Source organism: Dromiciops gliroides, chromosome 4 (assembly GCF_019393635.1).
Source record: "Dromiciops gliroides isolate mDroGli1 chromosome 4, mDroGli1.pri, whole genome shotgun sequence".
In the NCBI taxonomy this organism is placed as follows: Eukaryota; Metazoa; Chordata; class Mammalia; order Microbiotheria; family Microbiotheriidae; genus Dromiciops; species Dromiciops gliroides.
This window is the reverse complement of record NC_057864.1, coordinates 52,692,644-52,705,237: the sequence shown is the minus strand read 5'-3', so window position 1 is coordinate 52,705,237 and position 12,594 is coordinate 52,692,644. Positions and strand designations below refer to the sequence as shown.

The following is a 12,594-nucleotide window of genomic DNA, read 5'->3' as shown; positions in this document are numbered from 1 at the left end:
TTGTCTCCCCCATTAGATTGTAAGCTCCTTGAGGGTAGGGACTACCTTTTGCCTCTTTTTATATACCTAGTGCTTAGCACAGTGCCTGGCACATGGCAGGAGCTTAATAAATGTTTAATAGCAAATGACAAGCAATCACTTAATAACACTGCTATTGGAGTATTAGCATAACAGCTTTTACAAACTAGCCTGTCTACAGCAGATATATTATAGAGAGCTATGTTTTGTAGTCCATGATCTGACTTATATATAAAGATTATGGAATAGCTAAGTTCTATGGTAATAAGTCATTTAAATAGAAAAGGGGATGTGACAGATTTTCACTGATCTCAGCCACATTGTCTCGCCTCGTACCCCTGGTTACTAATGGTATACGGCTAAAAGCCTAGCCGTTTTTGGTTTGGTAACTAGTTTAAGACTAAGCAATTGCTCATTATCAATCTTGTCAGGGAGCACTCACTTTCTCCGATTTAGCTTCCTTGCAGTTATTTGACACATACCAGGACTTAGTCATAACATGGCCTATACAGTAAATTAAAGCTTCCTTTTACTGGTGTGATTATAGCCTCCTTCAGAGACAGAAGGACACTGAGTGTAAATTAAATGATGGTGTTCATTTACTCCTCTACTAGAGTACTTGTCCAGTGCACCCTCATGGCATGGCAGTGAACACAGGTTCTCAAAGGCTATGCCAGTGGAGCACAGTCTCTGTTAGGTCCTATCAAGCTAAAAAAGGGTTTGAGTATAGACCCAGTTATATAGGAGGTGTCTGTCTGTTGTCTGAAGACCAGTCTAGCTAAGAGCAATTCATGAAATCCTCCACTAGGTAAAAGTTCTTAACCTTTTTTGCATCATGGACCCTTTTAGCATTCTGATAGAGCCTACTGATACCTTCTCAGAATAACTTTTCAAAATTCATAATGGAAGGAAATGCTAAAGTTCAATTAGATGTTAGTGAAAATAAAGATATAATTTTCCCCCATCTAAATTTACAGGTCCCTTGAAACAGACCCACAGACTCCTAGGGTATCTATGGACCTCAGGTTAAAAACCTTGACACTAAGGTGTGCAAGAGTTTTCTTCTGTACTAATGCAGGGCATCATCGCAGGGATAAAAGTAAAAATATTAATTTACTACATAAGCTACGTTTTATGGCCCTGTCCTACTATATCTTAAATAATTCCAACAAAGCTAGAAAGGAGTGATAACTAGGCTTGCCAAAACTTGCTTAAATATTTAACAACTTACTCTCACATAGCATCTTAACATTTCCAGAATGATTTCCCTGCAACGATCCTGTAAGGTCGGCAACATAAGCTTTATTACCTATATTTTACATATGAGGAACCTGAGGAAACTTAACATCAGAGATATTAAGTGATCATACAGTCTCAGATTTAGAGCTGAAAGAGATTACAGAGATCACACCCACTTTTTTTGCAGGTGAGGAAATTAATGAAGTGAATTGCCCAGGGTCACACAGAGAGTGAGCAACAAAGGGAAGAACCGGTCCTCTAACTCCAAAACCCACAGTACTTTCCCCTGCAACCACCAGGTCTACATTACACAGTTGTCTTACACTAATGAAAGCACATGCTGAGTAATGGGCTTTACTATGCTTTATATGGTAATGCTTCCTCTAGCTGGATGGTAACCAAAAACTTTTTTGATTTTTTTTCTCGAAATACAATTCATGTCGATGGAGCAACTTCGAGTATCTCAGGCCATCTGCTGGACAACATAGGCAATACACATACTTCACTGAGATTCACTAGCACTTCTACCTCGGAGCAGGGGGCCTGAAATCTTAATTTTATAACTAAAGAATCTGAGGTCCAGAAAGTTTAAAAGAAGTCTTCATTGGGTGTTGCCAGGGAAAAGTCCAAAATTGCAATTTATGTGCTTATTCACAGGCTCAGAGGAAGATATCTCAGGGCCTCTAATCCAACTCCTTCAGAGTGAGGCTCAGCAAACTGTCAAAGGGCACAGCTAGTGAGAGGCATTGCTGGGCCCTACAACTCCAAGGTCTCTGCTCTTTCCGCTGAACCACAGTGCCTCTTCAGACTATGAATTATCAATCATGCCACACAGGCATGCACATACTGGACTTGGGGTTAAGCGACCTAGTTTTGAAATTCACCTGTGACACTTAATAGCTGTATGACCACAAGCAAATCATTTCATCTCTCACTTTCTTCATCATCTGTACAGTATTCATTATTCCTCAGCAAGCTATTACTAAGTACCAACTCTGTGCCAAGCACTAAGCTAGGCGCTGAGGTTACAAATGCCAAAACAAGACAGCCTCTGCCCTCAAGTAGCTTAGAGAGGTAAACATCTGTAACACATATCATAGAGATGTTGAGAGGATTCAATGAGATTAAAAGAGTTTTGTAAACTTTTTAGTGCCATACAAATTGTATATGCTGCTGTTGTAGCTGTTGTTTTGGCCATGAAAGTTTCCTGAGTTGTTTTTTTTTTTTCCATTTCCAATGGGATTTATCAAATGTCAAACATCCTCCACTGAAGTCTCCCTCTCATGACTTGCCTTGGACATGGAGGGTGATTAACACTGGAATCCTAAAAGCTGGAAACACCTTAAGTATGGGCTTAGCTACTGAGTGTGTCTGCTAAGCTCACTGCCAAAAGGCTAACCACTAAGTGATACATTTTCTGTCAGACAAATAAAATCACGAAAAAAAATCTACTCAAGTGTTTTGGAGTTGAGATTTACAGATAGAGGTTACTTACACTAAGAAAATAGAGATTCTGAAGTAAATGTTAAAATGCCCCAAAGTCATGTTTCTCCATAAGTATAACTTGAAAATGAAACAACCAGATAAAGAATCAGGAAACTTGGATTTCTATCTTGCACTGAAAGCAAGTCATCAAGGTACATATTCCCGATTTCCCTCTTTCCCCAGTATTTGACATCTTAGAAAGATTTACAGAAAACAAACATTATTGTCTGTTAGCCAACTCGGATACCATCAAAACCCATTTTTGTTATTATAAATATTATAATTACTCATTCTATCCCTAAATAGTCATGTTTAAACCACAGAATGCTAAAAATAAAGACAATTTTGTTATTGTGTTTAGTTACAAGTCTTCTCATATATTTCACAAAGTCCTGTCCTTTAAAATGGCTTCAATGGCATGCTTGTTTTGACAAATCTTACTGTCTTCCAACCACAAACACAGTCACAATTGCTTCAATCTTGTACCTTTAGCAGGTGCAGGTTGAATGTGAATAACAGGTTGCTGCTTTGTCAAGGGTAAAAGCGTTGGGAGTGTCTGAATGATGATTGCTTTGGTTGGAATACTAGTGTTGGCTTGACTCTTGGGTACTGCTGGCAGAAGTAAGGGCTTGGGCTGAATTGAAGGCTTTGAAATGATGTGACCTTTTTTTTTTTGGAGTCAGTCCATTTACTAGAGGGAAAAAAACACCAAATCATAAATGAATCTAAGTGGATCAATTAAAATGTGAAAAAGAGATATTAATACACTTGTTTATTTTCTATATACTATATTTAAATACTTTAACGGATCTATGGTCTAATCAAGTCAAGAATTCCCTCCAATGACACAGATAGTAACTCATCCATCCCTGTCCACACTATATGAATCTCATCCTTGTTCTCTCAAAGAGTTCTCCATAGAAGATCCATCCAATGGGCTAGAGGTCTTCCTTACTTTCTCCTGATGTCTTGAAGGTATCAGTGGAGCACTCTCGCTGTCCACCTGTCATTCCTCACTCTCATCATGTGACCAGCCCATTGTTTCTTCCTGTTACTTAATTCCTTGATAATGTCCTTTACGTCTTTTCTTCTATATATTATCTTGGTTAAATATTGGCCATAAAATAGGTACATTTAATTGCAGATTAGATTTCACAACTTAAGACAATAAAGGCTATTTTTAAGGACCATTACATCTGTCTAAGAAAGCTACTAAATAGAAACACAGAGATTTTACTACAGAAAATAAAGAAACAAAAAAGATTACTTCCTCTTCTGTCTCTAATCATTGAATCATAATGGACAAATACTACATTTCCAGGAATTTCATAAAATCAAGAAAGCTTAATCAGAGAAACTCTTACTCTAGAACACCCCTGGAAAAAGTAAACATAAAACCTATGTCCAGGGTAGAAAAATGACCGAAGTAATCAAAAGATAAATACCAGTCTTATTTGTGGCAGCAATAACAGGCTTGTCATCCTTTAGTAACTCCGATGAGGAGGGACTGTTAGTGGTTTCACTGTATAAAGAGAGGGGAGACATCTGGGAACTAGAAGATAAATCCAATTCTTCCTGTAGCAAAATAAAATTTTTAAAAAATACAAAAAGTTGTAAATTTCTTATATTATTTCATTCCAAAAAGCATTTCCTGAGTACCTGTGTGCCTAATATTATACTGGATACTGAATTACACAACATGGAGGATATAAAAGAAAATAATAATTCCTACTATTGGAGAGCTAAAATACACACATGAAACAGAAAACAACTTGAAGGCAATATATATGTATATGTATATATACACACAAATGTCTGATAGCACATACTAAGCACATACATACTGTGGAGTATAGATGCTGATTGAACCATATTATTTCTTTTGTTTTGGGTGCTGTTGTTTTTTTTTTCTCTATTTTGAGGTTTTGCATCACTGCTCTGATTCTTTCTCTTGTAACAGGATTAATGCAGAAATAGGATTAATGTTATTATGTGTATATATATATATGTACATATATATATATGTGTGTGTATATATATATATATATATATGTATACGTATAGAGATATATAGATATAACCTATACCAGATTACCTGCTGTCTAGGGGAGGGGGGAGGGAGGGGAGGGAGGGAGAAAAATCTGAAATTGTAAAGCATGTATAAACAAAAGTTGAGAACTATCTTTACATGTAATGGAAAAAATAAAATATCTCATTAAAAAAAAAAAAGTGGGATTGCTGGGTCAAAGGGTATGCACAGCTTTATCGCCCTTTGGGCATAATTCCAAATTGCTCTCCAGAATGGTTGGATCAGCTCACAGCTCCACCAACAATGCATTAGTGTTCCAATTTTCCCACAGCCTCTCCAGCATTTATTATCTTCCTTTTTTGTCATTTTAGCCAATCTGATAGGTGTCAGGTGGTACCTCAGAGTTGTTTTAATTTGCATCTCTCTAATCATTAGAGATTTAGAGCATTTTTTCATATGGGAATAGATAGCTTTGGTTTCTTCATCAGAAAACTGCCTGTTCATATCCTTTGACCATTTCTCAATTGGGGAATGACTTGGATTCTTATAAATTTGATTTAATTCCCTATATATTTTAGAGATGAGGCCTTTATCAGAAGCACTGGCCTCAAAAATTGTTTCCCAGCTTTCTGCCTCCCTTCCAATTTTGGATGCATTGCTTCTGTTTCATTGCTTCTCTTTGATAACGAAGGATGAATAACAAGAACAAGAGTGCTAAGGTCTCTACACAGAGACAAGGACTTCCAGATCAGGAGTTGTGAGTTAAACCTTGTCACACATATTTCTTAGATGTGTGCCCCTCTACTATTACAGTCTAAGTTTCTAAGTTTAAGCTTATTCCTCCCCTGAATGCTGTGTGTATTTGCAGGAAGAAGTGAACCAGGTTCTTAGAAGGTTTTATATTAATGTCTTTACCATGTTATCTGAGAGTAGTAGTAGCTGCCCTCTGTGGACCCAACCTGTCAGTTCAAACAGAAGTTGTCAAATTTTGCTGCTGCTATTATTATTATTATTATTATTTCTTTTTCTTTCTCTTCTTTTTCTCCTTTTTACTATTTTTTTTCAAAAAGCTGGGACAATTTACTTTTTGCCCAACAGTTTTCATTTTTGATTTCTTGAAATATAAATCTGCAAAAATAGGCTTTCAAAAGGCCCATTGTGTTTTAAATGGAGCTGCCTGACTAAACCCTTTAAACCCAAATCATTCTGGCTTTCACTGAATGGGCAATAAAATCCTCCAGCCCAAGCCTCAGTGGCTCACTGTTTAAGTTCTCATGGCTTGAATGAGTGTAAATAGTTTTCTGTTCCAGAAACTCTGAGGGTCTTCCCCCTCCCAGAATGATATCTTTGTGATAGTAAACTGGGTCATCAGTTGTCTTGATTCTTACCTAGCCCTTAATCATAGAATAGGCACGGCCTCATACAAACTGAAATATAGGAAAGAGCTTAATTTAGAAAGATCAAGGTCACCCACTGCATTCTGAGCCACAGCCAGTCATCTTGACCTTTCTCTTGCCACTGGACTCCAAGGACCCTGGAGGAGAGTGAGGCTGATGACTTTGTGCAGCTCTGCCTCACTCAAATTCAATTCACAAGCAAGTCAAGACATCACCCTCATGATGTTATTGATCCTCTTCAAGAAAGACAAACAACAATAGGATCAAATACAAATTTGTTTGGCATTCTAAACCCTTCACAACTTGATTCCAACCTACCTCTACTTCCCTTGACACATGCTATGGTTCAGCCAAAGTGGCCTCCTGCTGTCCTTCTTGTTATGAGGCTGGGATATAACAAGGAATTTGGGACCACTAAAGTTTAAACTGGCCAGCTAACCTAAAGGACATGGGTCTGGGGTAACTCTCCTTGAGAAGCTAACTAAAGGACAGACACACCTTGACAAGTATAGGAGATCAGCCCATTAGGCGTGCCTACCTGATCAGCACCTGGCAACAGAGATAACTCCAGAAGTCAGGACCACCACCCCACCCCCAAAGGGAGCTTTCCATTGTCAGGTGGTCACCCCATCTGGTCATCCCTTCTACCATCTATAAAAGGTTTTGCCTTTCTCCTGTTCCAGGAGACAGGTATCGGGGGCAGCTGGGTGGCGCAGCGGATAAAGCACTGGCCCTGGATTCAGGAGGACCTGAGTTCAAATTCGGCCTCAGACACTTGACACTTACTAGCTGTGTGACCCTGGGCAAGTCACTTAACCCCCCATTGCCCCACCAAAAAAACAAAACAAAACAACAACAACAACAACAAAAAAGGAGACAGGTATCTCAGAGAATGTCTCTTAACCATTTCCCCTTGACTTCTCTCTTGGTCTCCTTTCTATAGCACTTGAATAAAAGATTATTTTATTCTAATTGGATTTGTGTGCAAAAGGGTATAATTCTTTAGAGGGGAATACCTAAGGACCCCACCACCACCCATTTCCCCCGACACTTCTTAAAGAACATTCCATCTCCATGTACTTGGATAGGCTGTGCCCCATGCATAGAAAGCACTCTCTCCTCCTGTTCACCTCTTAAGACTCCTTCCTTCAAAGTTCAGCTGAAGTCACCTCCCACGTGAAGTATTTCCTGATACCTGATGAGTTTCCTCTATCCCCAGCCACTAGTTTCTCCAAAAATACCACTTTGTATTTATTGTGAATATTATTACTTGTGTCTGTACTTGTTGTCTTTCCCTATAGAATGTCAGCTCCTTGAGGACAGGGACTGTTTCGTTTTTGCCTTTGTGTACTTAACACAATTCCCAGAACATAGAAGATGTTTAATAAATATTTAATTCGAGTCAGACGGGCCTCATCCAAGGCTTCTGAATTAACAAAGTTTTAAAGTGTTACTTTTCCATATTTTTTACCACCAAGTCAATGTAAAGAACCACCTACTTACAGGAACATGCTGGGTTGAAGAATAAGAATCCACTGATTGAGGAGAAGAGACTGAACAGCTTGAGGAATCTGGAGAAAGTGGCTGAGGCTCTGCCTTAATATATTTATCTGTAAAACATGGGGCAAGAGATTTTTCTACCTGGACATCACAATTTATAAAAAAAAATGAACAAGACTAAATAACACATTTTAAAAGGAGCTTTTAAATACTTAAACATAAACACTGCCTTTGATAAGTTCAATTCCCAGATATAAACATGTGTTTAATACCCAATTTTAATCTCTTTTTCTCCTTTGGGTAAATGCATAATTAGGACATATGTATTTATCATCATAACACCTTGGATATGGGCATTTTGTAAATGTTTGTTGAACTAAGTAGAGGCTAATCTAAATCAGTAATTCTTACTTAGTACTCAAGAAGGACTTTTTTACCTCAGTTAACTTTAGCACCAATGTAAATTTTTCTATTAGCACAGGTACAAAAATAGAGAATGGCACTGGATTTTGTAAAACAAGAGAATAAACAGCCTCTTTAATTATGAGTGTCTGTCACCAATATGATCAAAGATAGGTAGGAGAAGAAATAAGGGAAGTTAAAAAAAATCATGACCAAGGACTTCAAAATCCTTCATTTGAAGTCAGAATTACAATGAAAAGGAAAGGCAAAAATATTTCTGGAACACAGAACCCATAAATTTGACAACCTGAAAGGTTTAGGGTAAAAAACACCTGCATAAGCTTTCTAATCCTGTGAATGTGCAGATAAACAATTTTAAGGCCATAGTTAAACAAATTTTTTTTTAATCCCTCTCGCTATGGTAATAATCCTTCAAATGTAGCCTAGAATAACATCAGACATCTATTTCTTATCCACTGTATATTTTTGTTCCTGCCATGAATTTAAAATTCACTTATTATGTTTAAGTGTTATGACATTCTATTAATCCTACAGGTGTTTTTTTTTTTCTTTCCTTTTTTTTTTGGGGGGGGGGCAGTACTGGGGGGGTTGGAGTGACAAGCCAGAACAGGTAAAACAGAGTCCACTGAGTCTTTTAACGCACCATCAGGACTCACAACCAGAATAACTGAATTGCTGTACTGTGGAATAACCCAAAAGTCAATCTGGTCTATATAGCTCATTATAAATTAAATGTGGCAAATCATTACCTGCACAATACGCAATTCCCCAAGGGTCTGAGTCCCATGGCATCAAATCCAAATCAAAACCAAGGTTATACAAATTGTTTTCCTGTGGGTTACAAATAAGGAAAAGAAAATGAGAAGAGTAAAAGATAAATAAATCGCTGTCCAACAAAGTATCAGAAATAACATGCCCCAAATCATATATAATTTATATCAACCAAATGTAGAGGAAGGGGTTTTCCAAATGATCCAATCACATCTTGTAACAGCATTTACAGGACCTACCTAATGTCCCGTGTCAGTTCAGTTCAGTTGTTGAGAGCATGATGCTAATGAGATCAAGGCCATACATTTAATTACCATTTAAACACAGTGAATTCCACAAAGTTGACGGATTTTGTTGAGTGAACACAGCTTATATAACCTCCCTGTTCTACAGACACAAACTACTCTTGTAACCTTCCTCTTTCCCTTATTTCATCTCTCCAATTCCTACTTATCTAGCTACACCAATAAGTAAATAAAGTTGACTCTTGAAGGAAGAGAGGATTAACAACCCAGAAGGCATGAGAGAAAATGTGACACCTTATTGTTCTTCCTTTGTTCTTGAAGAGGACCAATGACATTATGGGGTGATGTCTTGACTTGCTCATGAATTGGTTTTAAATGAGGCACAGCTGCACAAAGTTTTCAACCTCACTCTCCCTTCCTGAGTCACCAAAGTCCAGTGGCAGGACAAAAGTTGAAAAGACGGGCTATGGCGTGGGATGCAGGGGATGACCTTGGCAACTTCAATGCCTGACCAAGTTCTAAGCACTCTACATACAATACCTGTTTCAGCTGCCTTCATAGCCACTGGAACAGATTGGCCTCATCTGCCCATTCTGCCAGGGGAAGTCTTCACACGCTCAGGGTAGATATCCCCCGAACTCACCGATGGATTGGAGGCCTATCAGTCACCCTCAACCTGGTATTTCGCCAGTCTGCTGAGCTGGTTTAAGTGCTAGGGGTATGTGACACTTACATTGACTCTGAAGGAAGATAAGCATTCTAAAAGGTACAAGTGAGGAAGTAGTGCATTCTAGGGTGATGGCTTTTGTAAATTAATGGAAGCCAAAGATAGAAGACTAAATGAGGGAAATTCAACTTGTCTAGGTGGACTAGAATTGTAGAGTGGACTGAAGGAAGTGATGTGAAATAAGGCTGAAGGGGGAGGGGGGTTGAACCTAACCTGTAAGGCCTCAAAGTATAATCTAAAGCATTTTAATTTTAACTAGAGTAGGGATTCTTAAACTTTTTTTTTGTACCCTGGATCTTCTAGCAATGAGGTAGATTCTTTGTACCCCTTCTCAGAATAATGTTCTTAAATTCATAAAATAAAATACATGGGATGACAAAGCTGACCAATTACACTGAAATGCAGTTATCAAGGGCAGCTAGGTGCACAATGGATAAAGCACCGGCCCTGGATTCAGGAGGACCTGAGTTCAAATCCGACCTCAGATACTTGACACTTACTACCTGTGTGACCCTGGGCAAGTCACTTAACCCTCATTGCCCTGAAAAATAAAACAAAACAAAACAACACAACACATGGAAACACAAAATGTGCTGTGTTAGCGAGCAGAAAGTAGAGGATAACTCTGAGGTTACAGAAGGCAGCTAGGTGGTTCAGTGGATAGAGCCCCAGGCCTGGGGTTAGGAAGACCTGAGTTCAAACTTGGCCTCAGAAATTTACTAGCTATGTGACCATGGGCAAGTCACTTCACCCTGTTTGCCTCAGTTTCCTCATCTGTAAAATGAACTAGAGAAAGAAATGGCAAACCACTCTAGTATCTTTGCCAAAATCCCAAAAGGGGTCATGAAGAGTTGGGTAACTGAGAAAATGGTAGTACCCTCAACAGAACTAGGGAATTTTAGCATGGGGAAAGGGAGGATTTGGGGAGAAAAGATAATGAATTCCATTTGGGGCATGTTCAATTTGAGATTCTGATGGAATATCCAGGTAGAGACATATAGCATATAACTGGTGATATGTTCTAGAGCTCCAGAGAGATCAGAGTGGATACATAAATTTAGGAGTCATATACATGGAAATGATCATCAAATTCATAGGAATTAATGAGCTTTTACCAAGGCAGAAAATGTAAGATGAAAAAGAGGCCAAGGCAAAGTCTTGGGGGACATCCATGCTAACTTAGGGGGAATGATAACTAGTAAGAAAACTAAAAAGGAGGAATCCTATAAGTAGGGAACAGTGCTGTGAAAGCAAAGGGAAGAGAAAGTAGCCAAAAAGAGTAATTAATCTAGAGTGTCAAAAGCTGCAGACAAGTCGAGGTGGATGAAAATTGAGAAAAGAGCATCTGATTTAGCAGTTGAGAGATCTCTGGTAATCTTGGAGAGGACTGAATGGAATGACAGGGTCAGAAACTTGATTTTAAGGGGTTAAAAAATGAATAGGTGATGAGAAAATAGAGTCAATTTCTTATTCTAGGAGTGTGGCAGTTAAAGGAAAGAGAAGCCATAGGATGATAGCCTGGGAAGATGACTGGGTCAAGGAAAGATCTAAGGATGGGAAAAGACTTTTGAAGGAATGACTTGAAGAAAGCTCTCCAGGAGGAAAGACACAAGAAGAAACAGATCATGTAACAAGAAATAATTACTGTGGAATCAATGAATGAATGAACCAAGAAAAATTAAATAGCAGACCTAAATAAATTTTAATAAAATTCGACTCCTTTCTATTATTTTTGGGTTTGGTTCTCATGAGAATTTAAGTTAATGAAGCTACTTAATGTTATTAAACCTATGAACACATTGATGAAAATCCAGGACAGCATAATAGGAATCTTAAAAGGTCGTCCTTGCTCACCAAGGAATAAGAGTATGAATAGATCAGGATAATTTCATCACCATTACTAAAAAAAAAATTATTCTCAAATCTGTCTTTTCCAGGGTCTACTTAGTGTTTTCCAAGCAAAGAATCAGTTCCCACAATTTCCTACCCCTGGTTCCCTTTTCCACACAATTCCGTTTATTTAAATCCTACCTAAGCCCAACCTAAATGTCACTTCTTCCACACAATCTTCTTAGACTAAGCCCTTCACCAAAAATAAAGCCCTTCCTCTTCTGAACTCTTCTAGCATTTCCCCACAGAGCACTGTCCTTGGTAAAGTCCTTTGGGACTCCACAGCAAACTCCTAAAGGGCAGAGAACATTTCTCTTTAGCTCATGCTCCCCCTCAGTGCCCAGGACACTGCCTTGCACATTCCAAGTGCTAAATAATGTTCTACTGAATTCATTGTATCCACCCCCTGGAACCCAGCTGTCCATCTTTACCTTTTCAGTTCAAGAATTTCCACAGCAAAGATAATAAGCTATATTTAGAAGTGAAAAATAAGTCATTAAAAGGAACTTTAAATATTAACCAATATGTCTTTAATATGGTACTTGGGTCTTCAATATTGCTGTTAAAGGAAGGGGTGTATGAGGTGTTCAGGAGGACTAACACCTCTGGCAAGCGCACTTGATGAGCCCTTTCCAGGGGCTCTTCCTCCTTTCATCCACCTGACTGACCCAACTCTCAAGGGTCGCTCCAAGAAGCTGTAGAATGCGCAGCAGCCAAATCCAGGTAAGCCATCTGGGCAGACAGGCTAAGCTAGGCTGAGCGTAACTGAAAGGTCTCAGACTGGTGGGTGAGTTAAGGGGATGTCTACTCCAAGCACGCTGACTTCCCCCAGAGGAATGGGCGGATGAGGACAGTTTGTTCCAGTAGTTA

At 38.7% G+C, this 12,594-nt stretch overlaps 1 protein-coding gene across 1 annotated transcript in view; it reads right to left on the bottom strand.

The window, feature by feature from the left end:
• The window catches only part of ATF6 (activating transcription factor 6), a 210,551-nt gene that overhangs the window by 186,910 nt on the left and 11,047 nt on the right, over window positions 1-12,594 (bottom strand). Inside the window, 5 exon segments of the mRNA XM_044000697.1 lie at window positions 3,229-3,403; window positions 3,405-3,433; window positions 4,188-4,317; window positions 7,672-7,778; window positions 8,841-8,922. Coding sequence (XP_043856632.1) covers window positions 3,229-3,403; window positions 3,405-3,433; window positions 4,188-4,317; window positions 7,672-7,778; window positions 8,841-8,922 — 523 coding nt within the window.